A 14748-nucleotide genomic window follows, 5' to 3' on the forward strand; every position below is an offset into this window, starting at 1 on the left:
CGGACGGCACCCTGAGGAGTCCCTCTCTGTGCGAGCGCACGGGTCGGTGGGAGGCATTCGGTAGCAGTAGGCGGTCCCGTAAGTACCCCGGCCCTAAGCCATGGAGCGCTTTAAAGGTAGTAACCAAAACCTTGAAGTGTACCCAAAAGACCACAGGTAGCCAGTGCAGCCTGCGCAGGAGTGGTGTTACATGGGAGCCACGAGCGGCTCCCTCCATCACTCGCGCAGCTGCATTCTGAACCAACTGGAGCCTCTGGGTGCTCTTCAAGGGGAGCCCCATGTAGAGAGCATTGCAGTAATCCAAGCGAGAGGTAACAAGAGCATGAGTGACCGTGCATAGGGCATCCCGGTCAAGGAAGGGACGCAACTGGCGAATCAGGCGAACCTGATAAAAAGCTCTCCTGGAGATGGTCATCAAGTGATCTTCAAAAGACAACCGCCCATCCAGAAGAATGCCCAAGTTGTGCACCCTCTCCACCGGGGCCAATGATTTGCCCCCAACAGTCAGCCGCGGATGCAGCTGACTGTACCGGGGTGCCGGCATCCACAGCCACTCCGTCTTGGAGGGACTGAGCTTGAGCCTGTTTCTCCCCATCCTGACCCGTACGGCTTCCAGACACCGGGACAGTACTTCAACAGCTTCATTGGGGTGGCCTGGGTGGAAAAGTACAGCTGCGTATCATCAGCGTACAGTTGGTACCTCACCCCAAAACCATTGATGATCTCACCCAGCGGCTTCATATAGATGTTGAACAGGAGAGGCGAGAGAATCGACCCCTGCGGCACCCCACACATGAGGCGCCTCACGGTCGATCTCTGCCCCCCTGCCAACACTGTCTGCGACCGGTCAGAGAGATAGGAGGAGAACCACCGATAAACGGTGCCTCCCACTCCCAAACTCCCCAGCCGGTGCAGCAGGATACCATGGTCGATGGTATCAAAAGCCGCTGAGAGGTCTAATTGGACCAGGGCAGAGGAATAACCCCTGGCCCTGGCCCTCCAGAGATCATCAACCAACGCGACCAAAGCCATCTCCGTACTGTATCCGGGCCGAAAGCTGGACTGGAACGGGTCTAGATAGACAGTTTCATCCAGGTATTGGGGTAATTGACATGCCACCACACTCTCTACAACCTTCGCTACAAAGCAAAGGTTGGAGACCGGACGATAATTTCCCAAAACAGCCGGGTCCAGGGAAGGCTTCTTGAGGAGGGGTCTCACCACCGCCTTTTTCAAGGTGGCAGGGAAAACCCCTTCCAACAAAGAAGCATTAATAATCCCCCAGAGCCAGCCTCGTGTCACCTCCTGTGTGGCCAGCACCAACCAGGAGGGGCACGGGTCCAGTAAACATGTGGTGGCATTCAATCTCCCCAACAACCTGTCCATGTCCTCGGGAGTCACAGAGTCAAATCCATCCCAAACAGTCTCAACAAGACGAGTCTCCGACCTCTCACTTGGATCTACCCAATTTTGATCAAACCCATCCCGAAGCTGAACGATTTTATCATATAAATAACCACTAAACTCCTCGGCACAGCCCTGTAAGGGGTCCTCCCGCACCTCCTGTTGAAGGACAGAGGGGTCACCCAAAATAGGGTGGACGGGCGGTTATCTGATGATAACCGCCCTATTAATGAGGGAGGAAACGTAAAAACGCCTCGCTTCCCTCAATGCCACTAGGTAGGTCTTACTATAAGACCTAACTAGTATTCGGTCAGCTTCGGAACGGCTGGATCTCCAGGCACTCTCTAGGCGTTTTCTCTGGCGTTTCATCTCCCTCAGCTCCTCGGAGAATCAAGGAGCTGGGTGAGGTCTACGCTGGGTTAGAGGCCGCAAAGGCACGACATGGTCTAGAGCCCCAGCCGCAGCCAGTTCCCAAGCCGCGACTAGTTCTTCAGCCGTGCCGTGGGCCAGCTCCTGAGGGAATGGCCCAAGCTCCGTCAGGAACCTCTCCGGGTCCATCAGGCGCCTGGGACGGAACCAACGTATTGGTCCCGTCTCCCTGCGGTGTTGAGTGGCGGTCCGAAAGTCCAGACAAAGGAGAAAATGATCTGACCATGACAAAGGCTCGGTCACTAAATCTCCTAAATCCAGATCATTTAGCCACTGTCCAGAGTTAAAAATCAGATCCAGTGTGCCTCCCCCAATGTGAGTAGGGCCATCAACTATTTGCGTCAGGTCCAAGACCGTCATGGAGGCCATGAACTCCCGGGCCGCCATTGATGACAAGCCGGTCGATGGCAAGTTGAAGTCCCCCATGACCATAAGTCTGGGGGTCTCAACCACCACCCCGGCAAGCACCTCCAACAGCTCGGGCAGGGCTGTAGTCACGCAGCAAGGAGCCAGGTACGTGATTAACAAGCCCATCTGAACCCTATGACCCCACTTCACAAAGAGGGATTCACAGCCGGCTATCTGAGGTACAGTGGTCTCCCTCGGTTCTAGACTTTCCTTAATAACAACCGCCACCCTCCCACCCCTACCTTGGGCCCTCGGTTGATGGAATGCTCGGAAACCCGGTGGGCACATTTCGACAAGGGGAACTCCCCCTTCCGTGCCCAACCAAGTCTCCGTAATACCCATAAGGTCTGCGGATCCCCCCTGTATAAGATCACAAATTAGGGGGGCTTTGCTAACTACAGACCGTGCATTGCACAGCATGAACCGAAAGCCCAAGCTCTGAGGAACCTGGCCGCCCAGGGAACGGGAGAAGTCTGAAGGGCCGGGGCGCATGATCGCTTTTAGACAGTGAGCACGTGCCCCCAGGGATCGATACGGCCCCTCACTTCCACCATATCTGCCCCTCCCACTTACCGTGCAAATGGAACCACCCTCACAAACAGGAACATAATCCTCCCCCGTTGCCTTCGGAACTGTTGAAAAAACGCCGCGAGTGCATGCAGGAACTACCCCCCCGGCAGGTTACCCCCGACACCCACCCTTTCCCTCCCTCCCCTTAAAAATTCCCTATCTAAAAATCCCCACAGGTTCTTTCTAGATGCATGCCACCTCTGTGGGTCCCAAGACCCGTCATTGAGGCCAGCCCTCAGTAATGTGGAGGGCCATTCCTGCGAGGCGGGGGCACCTCGCAGGCGCAAGAGTTCACATAAAGAATATCGCATGAAGATAAGAGTCGGCGGAAAAATGGCTCCATCTCAGGATTGGCAAGAATGTTAGTACTAAGATGGTCCTCCAGTCATTTGAGCAAAATGATAAGATATGCAGAGCTACTTAATGAAAAAGGGGAAATAAAAACAATTCAAGATTTGAAACAAGGATTAAACATGGAATGGTGGCCATATCTACAAATAAAAACCAGATTCAAGAAAGATCAGGAGCAATATGATATACATAGTGAACAGTTGGATATAGACAAAATTCTACTAGGATTGGGGGGAAAATGATCACAAAAATTTACAATTTTCTCTTAAAATACAAAATGGAAGATGAAACAGTAAAAGAAACAATGATCTGTTGGGCAAAAAACTTCGGACATAATATAGAATTAGAAAAGTGGGACAAATTGTGGGATAGAATTATAAATTAACAATGGCAGTAGCCTATAAAGAAAATCTGTATAAAATGTTTCATAGATGGCATTTGGCACCAGCGAGATTGGCCAAAATGTTCCCAAATTTACTACCAAATTGCTGGAGATATGGGTATAAGCAAGGCACATACTACAATATGTGGTGGATGTGCCCCAAGATAATTTTTTTTTTGGCAAAATTACCCAAATAAAAATTGAATTTAAACTGGAACTCTATTTATTAGGAATAATTGACCCAAAAATTGACAAATCTCTGCAATATCTAATACTTCATATATTAACGGCAGCAAGGATCGCTGTCGCATATGGATGGAAACAAAATAATGTTCCAGGAGAAGAAATAATAATTCGAAAAATCTTACAGTGTGCAGAAATGGACAAGATGACGCTAGAGGTTAAGGAAAGGGAAGAGTCGGTATACTACAAAGTGTGGAATAAATTATATGATTGGTTAGAAAAAAGAAATCAAAATTATAAATTGGAATGTTAATCTTTTTTCAGTTAAAATTAGGAAGTGTAAACTATTAAATTGTGTCAACTGGATAAGGATGGATCAGTAAATAGAAATCAATGTAAATATAAGTATGTAGAGGAATGAGTAAATAAGAACAGAGAATATATATCATCGTAGATATGGCTGGTGTTAAAATATGCAATATTGTGTTTGTTACGTGTTTTTAATGTGTCTTTGTTTTTTGTTGTTGTATTTTTCTTTTCTTTATTTTGTTTTTAAAAATTTAAAGTTTAATAAAAATTATTTTACAAAAGTTGCTCTGAATTGCAGAGGAGGAGCAGCTGGTGGGATCAGTTGCTGGGGTGGAGTATTTGGCCCTAACAGCCCCAGTTGTGGTCCTTGTAGCACCGGACTGGGCTGGCTCAATGGGCTCTGATACTGCACCATCCCGATCCCAGTAAGGACTGTCGTCTCAATAGAATGGGCCCAATGTATGAGGCTGTGGTATGGTCCACTGTGTGCCAAGTAGAAGGAGGTAGACATTCCACTCAGAGCTGCTGTGGCTTTGTGGCTCGGAAAGGTAAAGGTGAGTTGAGCCAGCACCCATCTGGACTGCCCAGTACTGGGAGTCTGAGTGACACTGCCCATGCTGAGCTGGCCGAACTGTTCCAGGAGGCCCGCTAATGACTTGCTGCGTGATGTTGGCTGGCTGGCACTCTCAGGAATGCCTGAGTTCCGTTGGTCCCAATGCCCTCCATTCAAGGGCTTGGGTCTGCTCCGTTCTTCTCACTTCCATCTGCTGGCTCAGCAGCATCGCCTTGGTCATCATCTCCTGGGGTGGCACAACCCTCACGGCTTCACCCCACAGGGAAAATATCTGCTTGAGAGGCTTGCTTGAGATGCCAGCTGTTTGGGCCGGGCACCCAGGTGGCACTCTGCTTCCACAGCCCTCTCAGCCTCCACCATGGCTTCAGAAGGGGAATAGATGGTCTCAACCATGGGTGAAATGTAAAATTTGTTACTACTGGTTCTGTGGGGGTGACTTGGTGTGGGGGTGGTGGTAATGTGAATGGGTGAGTGTGACCAACTTTTTTAAAAAAAAATTAAAACCATTTTTTCTACAACCTCTTTGGCTGAAGAGGTTGTAAAAAATGCTTTTAGCGGCCTCTGATGACCAGGCAACTCAGCTGGGATTGCCAGAGGAGCCTTTTAAAAGCATTTTTTCTACAACCGCTTCGGCTGAAGAAGTTGTAAAAAAATGCTTTTAAAGGGTTCTGGCGATTTCAGCTGAGTTTCCTGATTGCCTGATTTTTGGGGGCTTCTGGTGGCATCATTGTAGTGGTGCAGGGGAAAGAGAATGGTCTTTGTTCCTAAACCCCAAATATTCCACATTTTGGGGACTCTTCGGGGTGCAAAGAGCCTGGAGGGCTTTGTGGACTTAGAAGGGAAGTCTGGAGGGCAGTGAAGTGAAAGGTGATCACACATTGCAGAGAAGGACACCCCTGTCAACCCAACGTGAAAGTGTCTGCCATCGTGTTATGGCGGACTCGAGGCTACAATGATCCAGAAAGTATAGGGAAGTGAAGACTTTGATAACAGACTGTAACATTCGAGCGGACTGATCATTCCGAGAATCGCAAGGCTTAAGATCATTTGGAAAAGTGAGTCCTGGCTGTTTGGCTAGAAGAGAACTCCAGCGGAGAGATCGGGTGGCAACTGGGCAAGAGGAGAAGTGACTGAGCATAATATATCTAACTGCTAAAGGGACAAAGAAGAGGAAGGTCTAAGCAGTTTAGAAAGCGATACTGTAGCAAGACAGGGAGACTCTCTGAAGAAGTGGAAAAGTGAACAAGAAGAGAGAGCGGACAGCCTAGAGTGATAGGAAGAGAAGGTGGAAGTGGGGAGAGCAGACAACGGACTGCCATGATTGCAAGAGAGGTTTGAATACCTGAGTGTGACAGCAGAGAAGGATTTTATTGCTGTAACAGAACCTCTTGAAATTTGGGTCTAAGGGACCAGACTAATCTAAGATTAATTAAAGATGGAGAAAGACAATAACTTTACAACTGAGGCACTGAAGATCCAGGAGAAATAAAGAGATCTAAAACTGGGTGAAGATACAAGGACTCACATATTCCTGGGACCAATTAATGGAACTCTGTATCTAAGGCATATTTTTCACTTATTACTTTCTATGGACTAACTCTAAAGTATTTAAGAGGATTTAAAAAGATTAAATATATCTATTTAGTTTATATATACATAATAGTGGAAATCTAAGCATCTATGAATTAATAATATTTATAAACTTTGTATGGTAAGAAGTGTGAAAGTATAGTATATTTATATTTGCATTTAGCTATTTAATATTTTATTAATTTGGAAACTTTTAGAACTATAAATAGAATTAATCCTAGATATCTATTAACTAATTAAGTAGCTTAAAGTTTAGGCTTATTTATTTGCTTAACATATATAGATTATTAATAGTGAATTTGTCAGCCTCCGCTTTAATTGAGTGTATTTCTCCTACTAGACTGTTTTACTGTTTTATTACCTCGTTAAAAGTTTGCTCTTACTGAGTGTCTTACATGATTTAGGGAGGAGGGGGGAGGTTTTTACTGTTCCCAGCGTTCGGCTTGACATTGCATGTGTGGGGGAGGGAGATAGCCTTTTTAAACAGACGTTTGAACTGTTTTGGCACATGAATGTAACAGCAGCAGCTTGCTTCACATTCCATCCAGAAGATTGACAGAGGGAGAATATCAGAAGTGAAACTACACATGGCCAAGGAGGAAGATGACATTGGATTATTACTGTATGACCTCTAGTAGGGGGCGGGTTCAGGAGAGGATATGACTCTGTGGTTTTGATTTACTTCCAGTTCTGGCTTTACTTGTATTGCGTTCAGACTTGTTTAGTATAAATTACCAATTTCTTCAAAATGATGGAGTTGGGTCTTTATTTTCTTAAACACTGATCTGAGGCAAGTTGACAGAATTATAGGTAAAGGTAAAAGTTCCCCTCGCACATATGTGCTAGTCATTCCCAACTCTAGGGGGAGACTCTCATCTCCATTTCAAAGCCGAAGAGCCAGCGCTGTCCGAAGATGTCTCTGTGGTCATGTGGCCGGCATGACTCAACACCAAAGGCACACGGAACGCTGTTACCTTCCTACCAAAGGTAGTCCCTATTTTTCTACTTGCATTTTTTATGTGCCTTTGAACTGCTAGGTTGGCAGAAGCTGGGACAAGTAATGGGAGCTCACCCCGATACACGGCAGCATTAGGGATTTGAACCGCTGAACTGCCAACCTTTCAATCGACAACCCCGTCCCAGTAGTGAATTATATGTACAGTCATATCTTCTTTTCTACCTCTTTTTGAAAATTCTGATAGCTTTATCAATATTTAACTCCTATGTATATCGAATAGATTGTTAGAGCTGATTAGTAGTAGGGCTAGATATTACCAGTGGAACTGAATGCTTAACACTTAATATTTAATAAGACAAAGCAAGTAAAAAGGGGGAATAAGCAACAACTGATAATAATAAGTGGATGATAGTGTGGGAAAACATCTATAGAATATTGGGAGAGCAAAACAGAGTTTTGAAAGAGATGACTAGCATTACAACAATGACTATAAAGGCAGAGGAAAAAACAGCATCATATCTAACGATAACAACAGCCTCCCCATCAAACCAACGGCTGATGGAGGGGTCATCAAAGATGGAAAAAACTAATACGATCCCAAGCATGCAGACGATGCAAGATACACTGACATTGATCCAAGAAACAATGATAAAAATGCAGGAAACAATGTTTAGCAGTCATGGAGAACTGAAATTGGATATCCAGAAACTGGGAACAATAAAATGAATTCAATACAGGAAGCAATCCAGAAGAATGAAAAAAAAAAAATAAACATAGTAGAAGCCAAAACAGAAGGAACAGAAAAAAAATAGTAGGTCTGATAGATCAGAAATTGATGGCAATTAATAAAGATCTTGAAGATTCAATAATTCAGTTGGAAATGGATCAGGCATCCTTTTACTTAAGATTTCAAAATGTGAGGGAGGAAAAAGATGAAGCTATAAGGCAAATAATGGCAGACATAATAGTAGAATCCCTCCAAAGAGATAAACAAGAAATTCTTAATGAATTGGACGAGGTATACCGAATCCAAATGAATTATGCTAGATGCCATAAACTGCCCAGAGAGGTTCATATTAGATTTGCTCGAAAGAAAATCCGGGACATTGTCTACAATATTACACGAGAAGAACCAATGATACACAAAGAAAAGGAAATCATTACACTAAAACAAGTCCCAAGAAGGGTCAGAGAACAACATAAGGACTACCATTTCCTTGCTTCACAATTAAACAAATGAAATGATAGCATGGGCAAAAAACTTTGGTTATACCATTGAATTGGAGAAATGGCAACAATTAGGGGAGAGAAATTATAAATTAACAATGGCAACAGCATATAAAGAAAACTTGTATTAGATGTTTTGTAGATGGCATATGCCACCAGAAAGATTAGCTAAAATGTTCAAAGATAAATCAGCTAAATGTTGGAAATGACATCAACTGCAGGTGGACATCTAAAGAAACAAAGAATTATTGGGTTAAAATACAGATATGGTTATGGTGATTTTGAGAAATATATGTGATAAATGGAGAAATAAGATAATGAAATGAAATAAGATTAAGATTGGAGGTTAGGGCGGATGGTAATATTGATTGTAAATTAAGTAGAGATAAAAATAAAAAAGTGAGTAATATGGCAAAAATTGAAATACATAAATTATATTTGGGAAGTATTTATGTTATAAGCTATAAATTATGACTTGGTCAATACTCTATTCAGAAAAAATGTACCGTTTATGTTTAAAAAATTTTTTTTTACAAAAAAATAAAATAAAATCCAGATATGGTTAGAGGAAATGCTACAACAATGAATAGAGCTAAGACCAGAGATATTCTTATTGAGAATACTACTGGAGAAATATAGTAAGGAAGATATATATTTGATCAGTCACATAATAACAGCGGCTAGAATAGTATTTGCGAAAAATTGGAAAGCAGACAAAATCCCGTCGGAAGGAGAAATTATAAAGAAAATTTTAGAATGTGCAGAAATGAATAGATTAACATTGAAAATAAAAGATAAAGAGGAATCGATGCATTTCAAGACATGGGGAAATTTTTATGATTGGTTAGAAAAGAAATATAAATAAAGATAGATGAAGTGGATAGGGAAAAGACAAATAAGAGAAAAGACAATAAAAAGAATAGAAACTCAGATGACACCTAGGTAAATGGAAAAGGAGGAAGAGGGGAAAAGAAAAAAAGTGTTACTATAAAAGTATACATGAATGATAAAACAGATGTAATATTAAACAAAAAAGAAATTGAAATGAAGATATATGTAAATAGAAAATTGGGGCTGCTTGAATACCATTCTAGATTAAATTGAAAATGGATACAACGAAGGAATGGGAAAGGAGAGAGGAATAGAGAGAGGGAAGGAGGGGAGAAGAGAGGAAAGGAGAAAGAGGGATAGAAGAGAGGGAAAAGGAGAAGAAAAGAGAGGGGAAAAAAGTAGGAGAGAGGGTTAGAAAGGGAGGAAGAAGAAAGGAGTGGGAGAAGGGGAGGGGAAGTAGAAGGGGAGGAGAGGAGGAACAAAGAAAGTAGAAAGGGACAGAAGAAGGAAGAGGAGAAAAGAAGAAGAGGAAAGGTTGTGGTAAAACAAAGAAGAGGAAATGGTAAAAGAGCAGCCCCGAACAAATAAAAATGAAAGTTAAAGGATAAGATGAATTATCAATGATTAATGATGGATAAGAGACAGTACACTTAAATATGTTTATGAGAAATAAAAATAAAAAACTTTTATAAAAAAAAGAAAAGAAAAGTCCAAGTCCCTGCCCAGCACCCACGTGTCCATCACATGGCCCAATCAATGCACCATTCCAACTGGAGATGCCTCTCAGTCACACCCTTCCAGGTGCAGGCAAGATGTCCTTGACTCTCCCCTTATCCATACAATCCCCCCTCCAGTTTCCCACAGCACTAAATGTGGCAGGCCTGAAGATCCATTGCAAAGATAGCTTCCAGGCCTGACAATATGATTGGCTTTAGTTTGAAGGATATTTTTTCTGTGACACTTCCTGAACTTGTCTATGGCTGCATCAGTGATTTATGCAATAGTATGGTTTGATGGAATCAATCAAAAAAGTATTTTTCTTACCTCATGTAGTGTCTGGATTTTTTCCCCCAGGTTCTTACAGACGTGCTTATTCTTTGGTAGATAACAATTCTCAGCTTCATCTTTATTGCTCTGATTCTCTGCTTCTGTCCTGAAAGTCATAGTTTCAGATGATGGTCAAAGAATGAAAAATATGCTTTCTTTCTAATCTAGTAAACTATAGTATTCTGGAAGTTTGGCCAAACTGTTTGGATCTGCATTGGTCCAACAACAACAATGCCTGACAAGTTTGATTGTTCTAAGTTTTAGTAGAAATAAAATATTTGTGAACTCTGTGTGATTTCATAGGATAAGTAGGGCATGGTTAGTGTGCATCATACTCTCTTCTCTCTCCTGCATTGTCTCTATACAAGTCTGCCTCTTCTTTGCCACTGCCATTGCCACTGTTCCACTACCCTTATGCCACTATTCTGCCCACCCCTTTATCTTACTTCTTGCTACTTAGCCATTGCCTCCATAGATGTATCAGCCTGTATATTTGTTCCTTACTGTGATTATTTCAGCAATAAAAAATAGTCTTCAAGCATGGGCTACTCCAGTGATCAGCTTGGCTTCAGATTTTCCTAGGACCTTCCCTTCTCTCCCACATTTCCCCTCAGTTGCTGTTGCTGATGTCCACATACACTATAGCCAAGGAATCCCATTAGAAAGGAAATAACTATTGAAGGAGTATTGGTAGAATTCTGAACATGTCCTCCATAGAGTCTATGCTTTGTCAGTCAGACAACAGGTGAGGTAACAATCAATAAGTCTTGCCAGAGAATGACAGAAAGAGGCTGTGATTCACCCAACACTCTTTGGTAATTGCTGTAACCTGTAACTCAAGCTGAAAAGGAGAAACAAGGACAAGGATTCTTATCAATTTCATCTTGACTCTTATATACCTGGTTGGTGTCTTTACGGGTATGCCTGTGAGATGGGAGGCAATTTTGCAGGTTACTGAGACAAGGAGGAACACACTGGTAGAGGCAACACAATAGGATTCCTAGAATGGTTATGGTGATGGTTCCCAGAAGGAGAGTTTTCAGCCAATGAAAGTCTAGCAGCTAGAACAGAAGTTCTGTTAAGTCGAAAGGAAATTTATCATATCTGATGTTTTGTGCCAATTTTTTTAGACATTTGATGTCACTTTCTATGAGCTGTGAGGTTTTGGTCAGGTTGAAGCAGTACATGCTTCAAAATTCTTTGTAGCCATGATTGTGTCTCAATAACAAGTAATCATTGGCTGCCCAATTTTTTTAGGATCACTTTCTGAATCTGCCTCAGCACTCTGGTTAGTGCATCTAGGACTTGGGAGGTCGAATTGAGGTTTTTAGCCAGTGTGCAAGCTAAACTGTTGATATTTCTGGAGTTATACACAGTGAGCCCTGGAACTCCAATTAATGAAACTGCCAGTGCAACATATTCCTCCTTACTGGGGAACAGTTCATGAGTCGCAATCAGGTGTTAAGAGTTGGAGATCTCTTTTCTGCCATCTCTTCAGTGATGGCATAAGGATAGTTAGTTATCCAAGGTTGCATAGTCCGCCTATTGGATTGGCTGGGAGATATGAATAGGCTTTAGTGCCACAGAGCAAGAATCATCCTAAGGGAAGCTTTACATGGCAGTAGGGGAAGGGAATATCCTGTGATTGCAAGTTAAGATGGTGTTAGCGAGGTTGTGGCAAGATGGCACCTTGTGGACAGAGCAGTTTTCCATTACAAAGTATGCAGTTGCACAAGTTACAGTTTCTGTGTGTAATGTGAACATGGTTTTGTATCTATTATCAGTGTTGGGTCCCTGTCAGCCTCCACTCCAATCCTCGCATCCTTTTGTACTCTTTATATTTAGTAGTTAGATTGCATGGGGTTTTTATGTTTAATGTAAATAGCTCATGATTTCAGTTTAAGTAGAGAGGGCCATTTAAGAGTGTTGTCTGACATAGTTTGAATTTAACAGGAATGTTAGAGTGCGCGCTTTCAACGGACATTGCATTCCTGAGATGATTTACAGCCAGAGACCTGCAGAAGAAGATTACCACGGGGGGCCGAGAAGGAGCTGGCATTGGACCAAACCTACTGACCACTTGGGGAGAGGAGGAACTAACAATGGGATATGGAATGTTAGCCATATTTTGTCTCAGATTCAACTTTATACTGCTGCAGTCCGAATGTATCTAGTAAAAGTATTTTTCTTTATTTACAAATGAAGTCAAGGTGTAGATATAATCAGAGGCAGCCTGACAGTCCCCTAATAAAAAATGGTGGAATAGGTAGTAACAAGATGGAAATTCCTAAATATAGTATGGTTTGGGATGGAGTGTGGGTGCGCAGTTACCCCTACAAGGCAAGTGGTTAAAATATCTTTATTTTTAAAATATCTAAAATAACAGATTTCCCTCCTGCCAGATGGTCTGAGGTATTTAGGACTTTTCTCACCAGTTATTCCCAGATGTTTCCCTTGTCTGGGAGCAGGATAAATTCCATGAACCCATCTAGTTGGCTAATTATAGGAAGAATGAGATTAATTATGAATTTCCACCCTCCCCCCATAGTTTTCCCTGTTGTCTTCCATGGCTTCAAAGAAAGTCTCTAATCTTTAATCTCCACTCATCCATTTTGGAGTCTCTCTTAAGTTTGATAGGCAGAACCTTTGATGTTGGCCTTGGTTTAGTGCTGTGGTCAATTACAGCTAGTTTGATGTAGGATCAATGGATCTAGGAGTCCCTTTCATCTACTTTCATGACTGTCTGGGGGGTCAGCAGGACTTGGAAGGGTCTGCTCCACTTTGATTGTAGTAGTGACTTTCGAGTAAATTACCAGATCCGAACCTTATCTCCTGGTTTGAATGGATGGAGTGTCTAGAGACAGTGCCTGATTCTGCACACTTCACTTCCACAAGTCACAAAGTTGTCTATGCAGGGCTGAAAGATATGAGGATAAGACCACATCCCCCACCCTTTCTAAGCTGAGAAAATGTGGGTCTAAACCTCTGAGGGTGTCTTGTGGCCAGCCAAAAAGCAATTTGAATGGCCAGCTACCTAAATCTTGTTGGGATCTAGTTCTGAGGTGGAATAGGGCAATGAGCAGGACTTGGGCCATGGCAAACATATCTCCTGCCAGAGCTTACCTAGTAGATTCTTGAGTTCTCTATTAGCACATTTTACCCTCCTCCCCACCCCACTCCAAAGATGCTGGGTGATACAGGGCATGAAGATTCTGGATAATTCCTATTGCATGTAATACATGGGTGATAACTTGGGACACAAAATGTTTTCCATGATCCATTTTTAGGGTGCTGGGGACCCCAAAACTGGACACTATATCCTTTAAGAGATGTCAGCCTGTTTCGAGTGCTGTGGCATGGCAACAGGAAAAAGCCTCTACACAGTGGATAAGCTGATCCAAGTACTCCATGGCACACTGGTAGCTGTTAGCTCTGGGTAGTTGAATAAAATCCAGCTGTAGCTTTTCAAAGGAGCACTGTGCCCAGGTTCTTCCCCCTTTATGGATGGACTTTTTGGAAGAGGCATTGATATATGTGTGTGTGTGTGTGTGTGTGTGTGTGTGTGTTTTCTGAGGTTTTCGCGGGTGTTTGTATGTAGGTCTTTGGTTATTTGGGTTTTCTCCCACATAAAATTGGAAGTGTCTTGGCGACGTTTCGACGAAGTCTCATTCGTCATCTTCAGGCTTCAGCTTCGTGCTTCTGGGAGCAATGTGTGATTGCAGCTGTTTCTTCCTTTTTAACTGCTAGTGGGGGTTTGAACTGATTGGGTGGGAGCTTGGCTGTGCTCTGATTGGATAGGGGTTTTTTTGTGCTCTGATTGGCTGGGGGTGTGTCCTGTTTGGGTGGGGGCTTCATTGTGCTCAGATTAGTCTGAGTTGCAGGGGGATTTGAGCTGGTGAGCTGCATTGCTGTTGTTCGGCTTCGTGGTCGTGGTCATGCTACATCTTCATAGTGGGTGTCAGTCTGTTGCATGTATGGATTGGAGGAGTTTGAAATGGCTAATGTTGCAGCTGCGGTCTGGCTTCTGGTCCTTGGTTGTGCTTCAGCTGAAGCCTGAAGCACGACCGAGCTGAAACTGAAGCCTGAAGATGACGAATGAGACTTCGTCGAAACGACGCCAAGACACTTCCAATTTTAGGCGGGAGAAAACCCGAATAACCAAAGACCTACATATATATATATATTTCTATATATATATTTATATATATATTTCTGAGGTTTTCGGGTGTTTGTATGTAGGTCTTTGGTTATTGGTTTTCTCCACATAAAATTGGAAGTGTCTTGGCGACGTTCGACGAAGTCTCATTCGTCATCTTCAGGCTTCAGCTTCGTGCTTCTGGGAGCAATGTGTGATTGCAGCTGTTTCTTCCTTTTAACTGCTAGTGGGGTTTGAACTGATTGGGTGGGAGCTTGGCTGTGCTCTGATTGGATAGGGGTTTTTGTGCTCTGATTGGCTGGGGGTGTGTCCTGTTTGGGTGGGGGCTT

At 43.1% G+C, this 14748-nt stretch overlaps 1 protein-coding gene across 6 annotated transcripts in view; it reads right to left on the reverse strand.

Annotated features, from left to right (window-relative positions):
- PDE4DIP (phosphodiesterase 4D interacting protein) overlaps positions 1-14748 on the reverse strand; it is a 473453-nt gene that overhangs the window by 395198 nt on the left and 63507 nt on the right. For all 6 annotated transcript variants that reach the window (XM_058176225.1, XM_058176223.1, XM_058176219.1 and 3 more), the window contains one exon: positions 10261-10369. In XM_058176225.1, the coding sequence (XP_058032208.1) occupies positions 10261-10369 (109 nt within the window). The remainder of the gene's footprint in view (positions 1-10260; positions 10370-14748) is intronic.

Source organism: Ahaetulla prasina, chromosome 3 (genome assembly GCF_028640845.1).
Source record: "Ahaetulla prasina isolate Xishuangbanna chromosome 3, ASM2864084v1, whole genome shotgun sequence".
Lineage (NCBI taxonomy): Eukaryota > Metazoa > Chordata > Lepidosauria > Squamata > Colubridae > Ahaetulla > Ahaetulla prasina.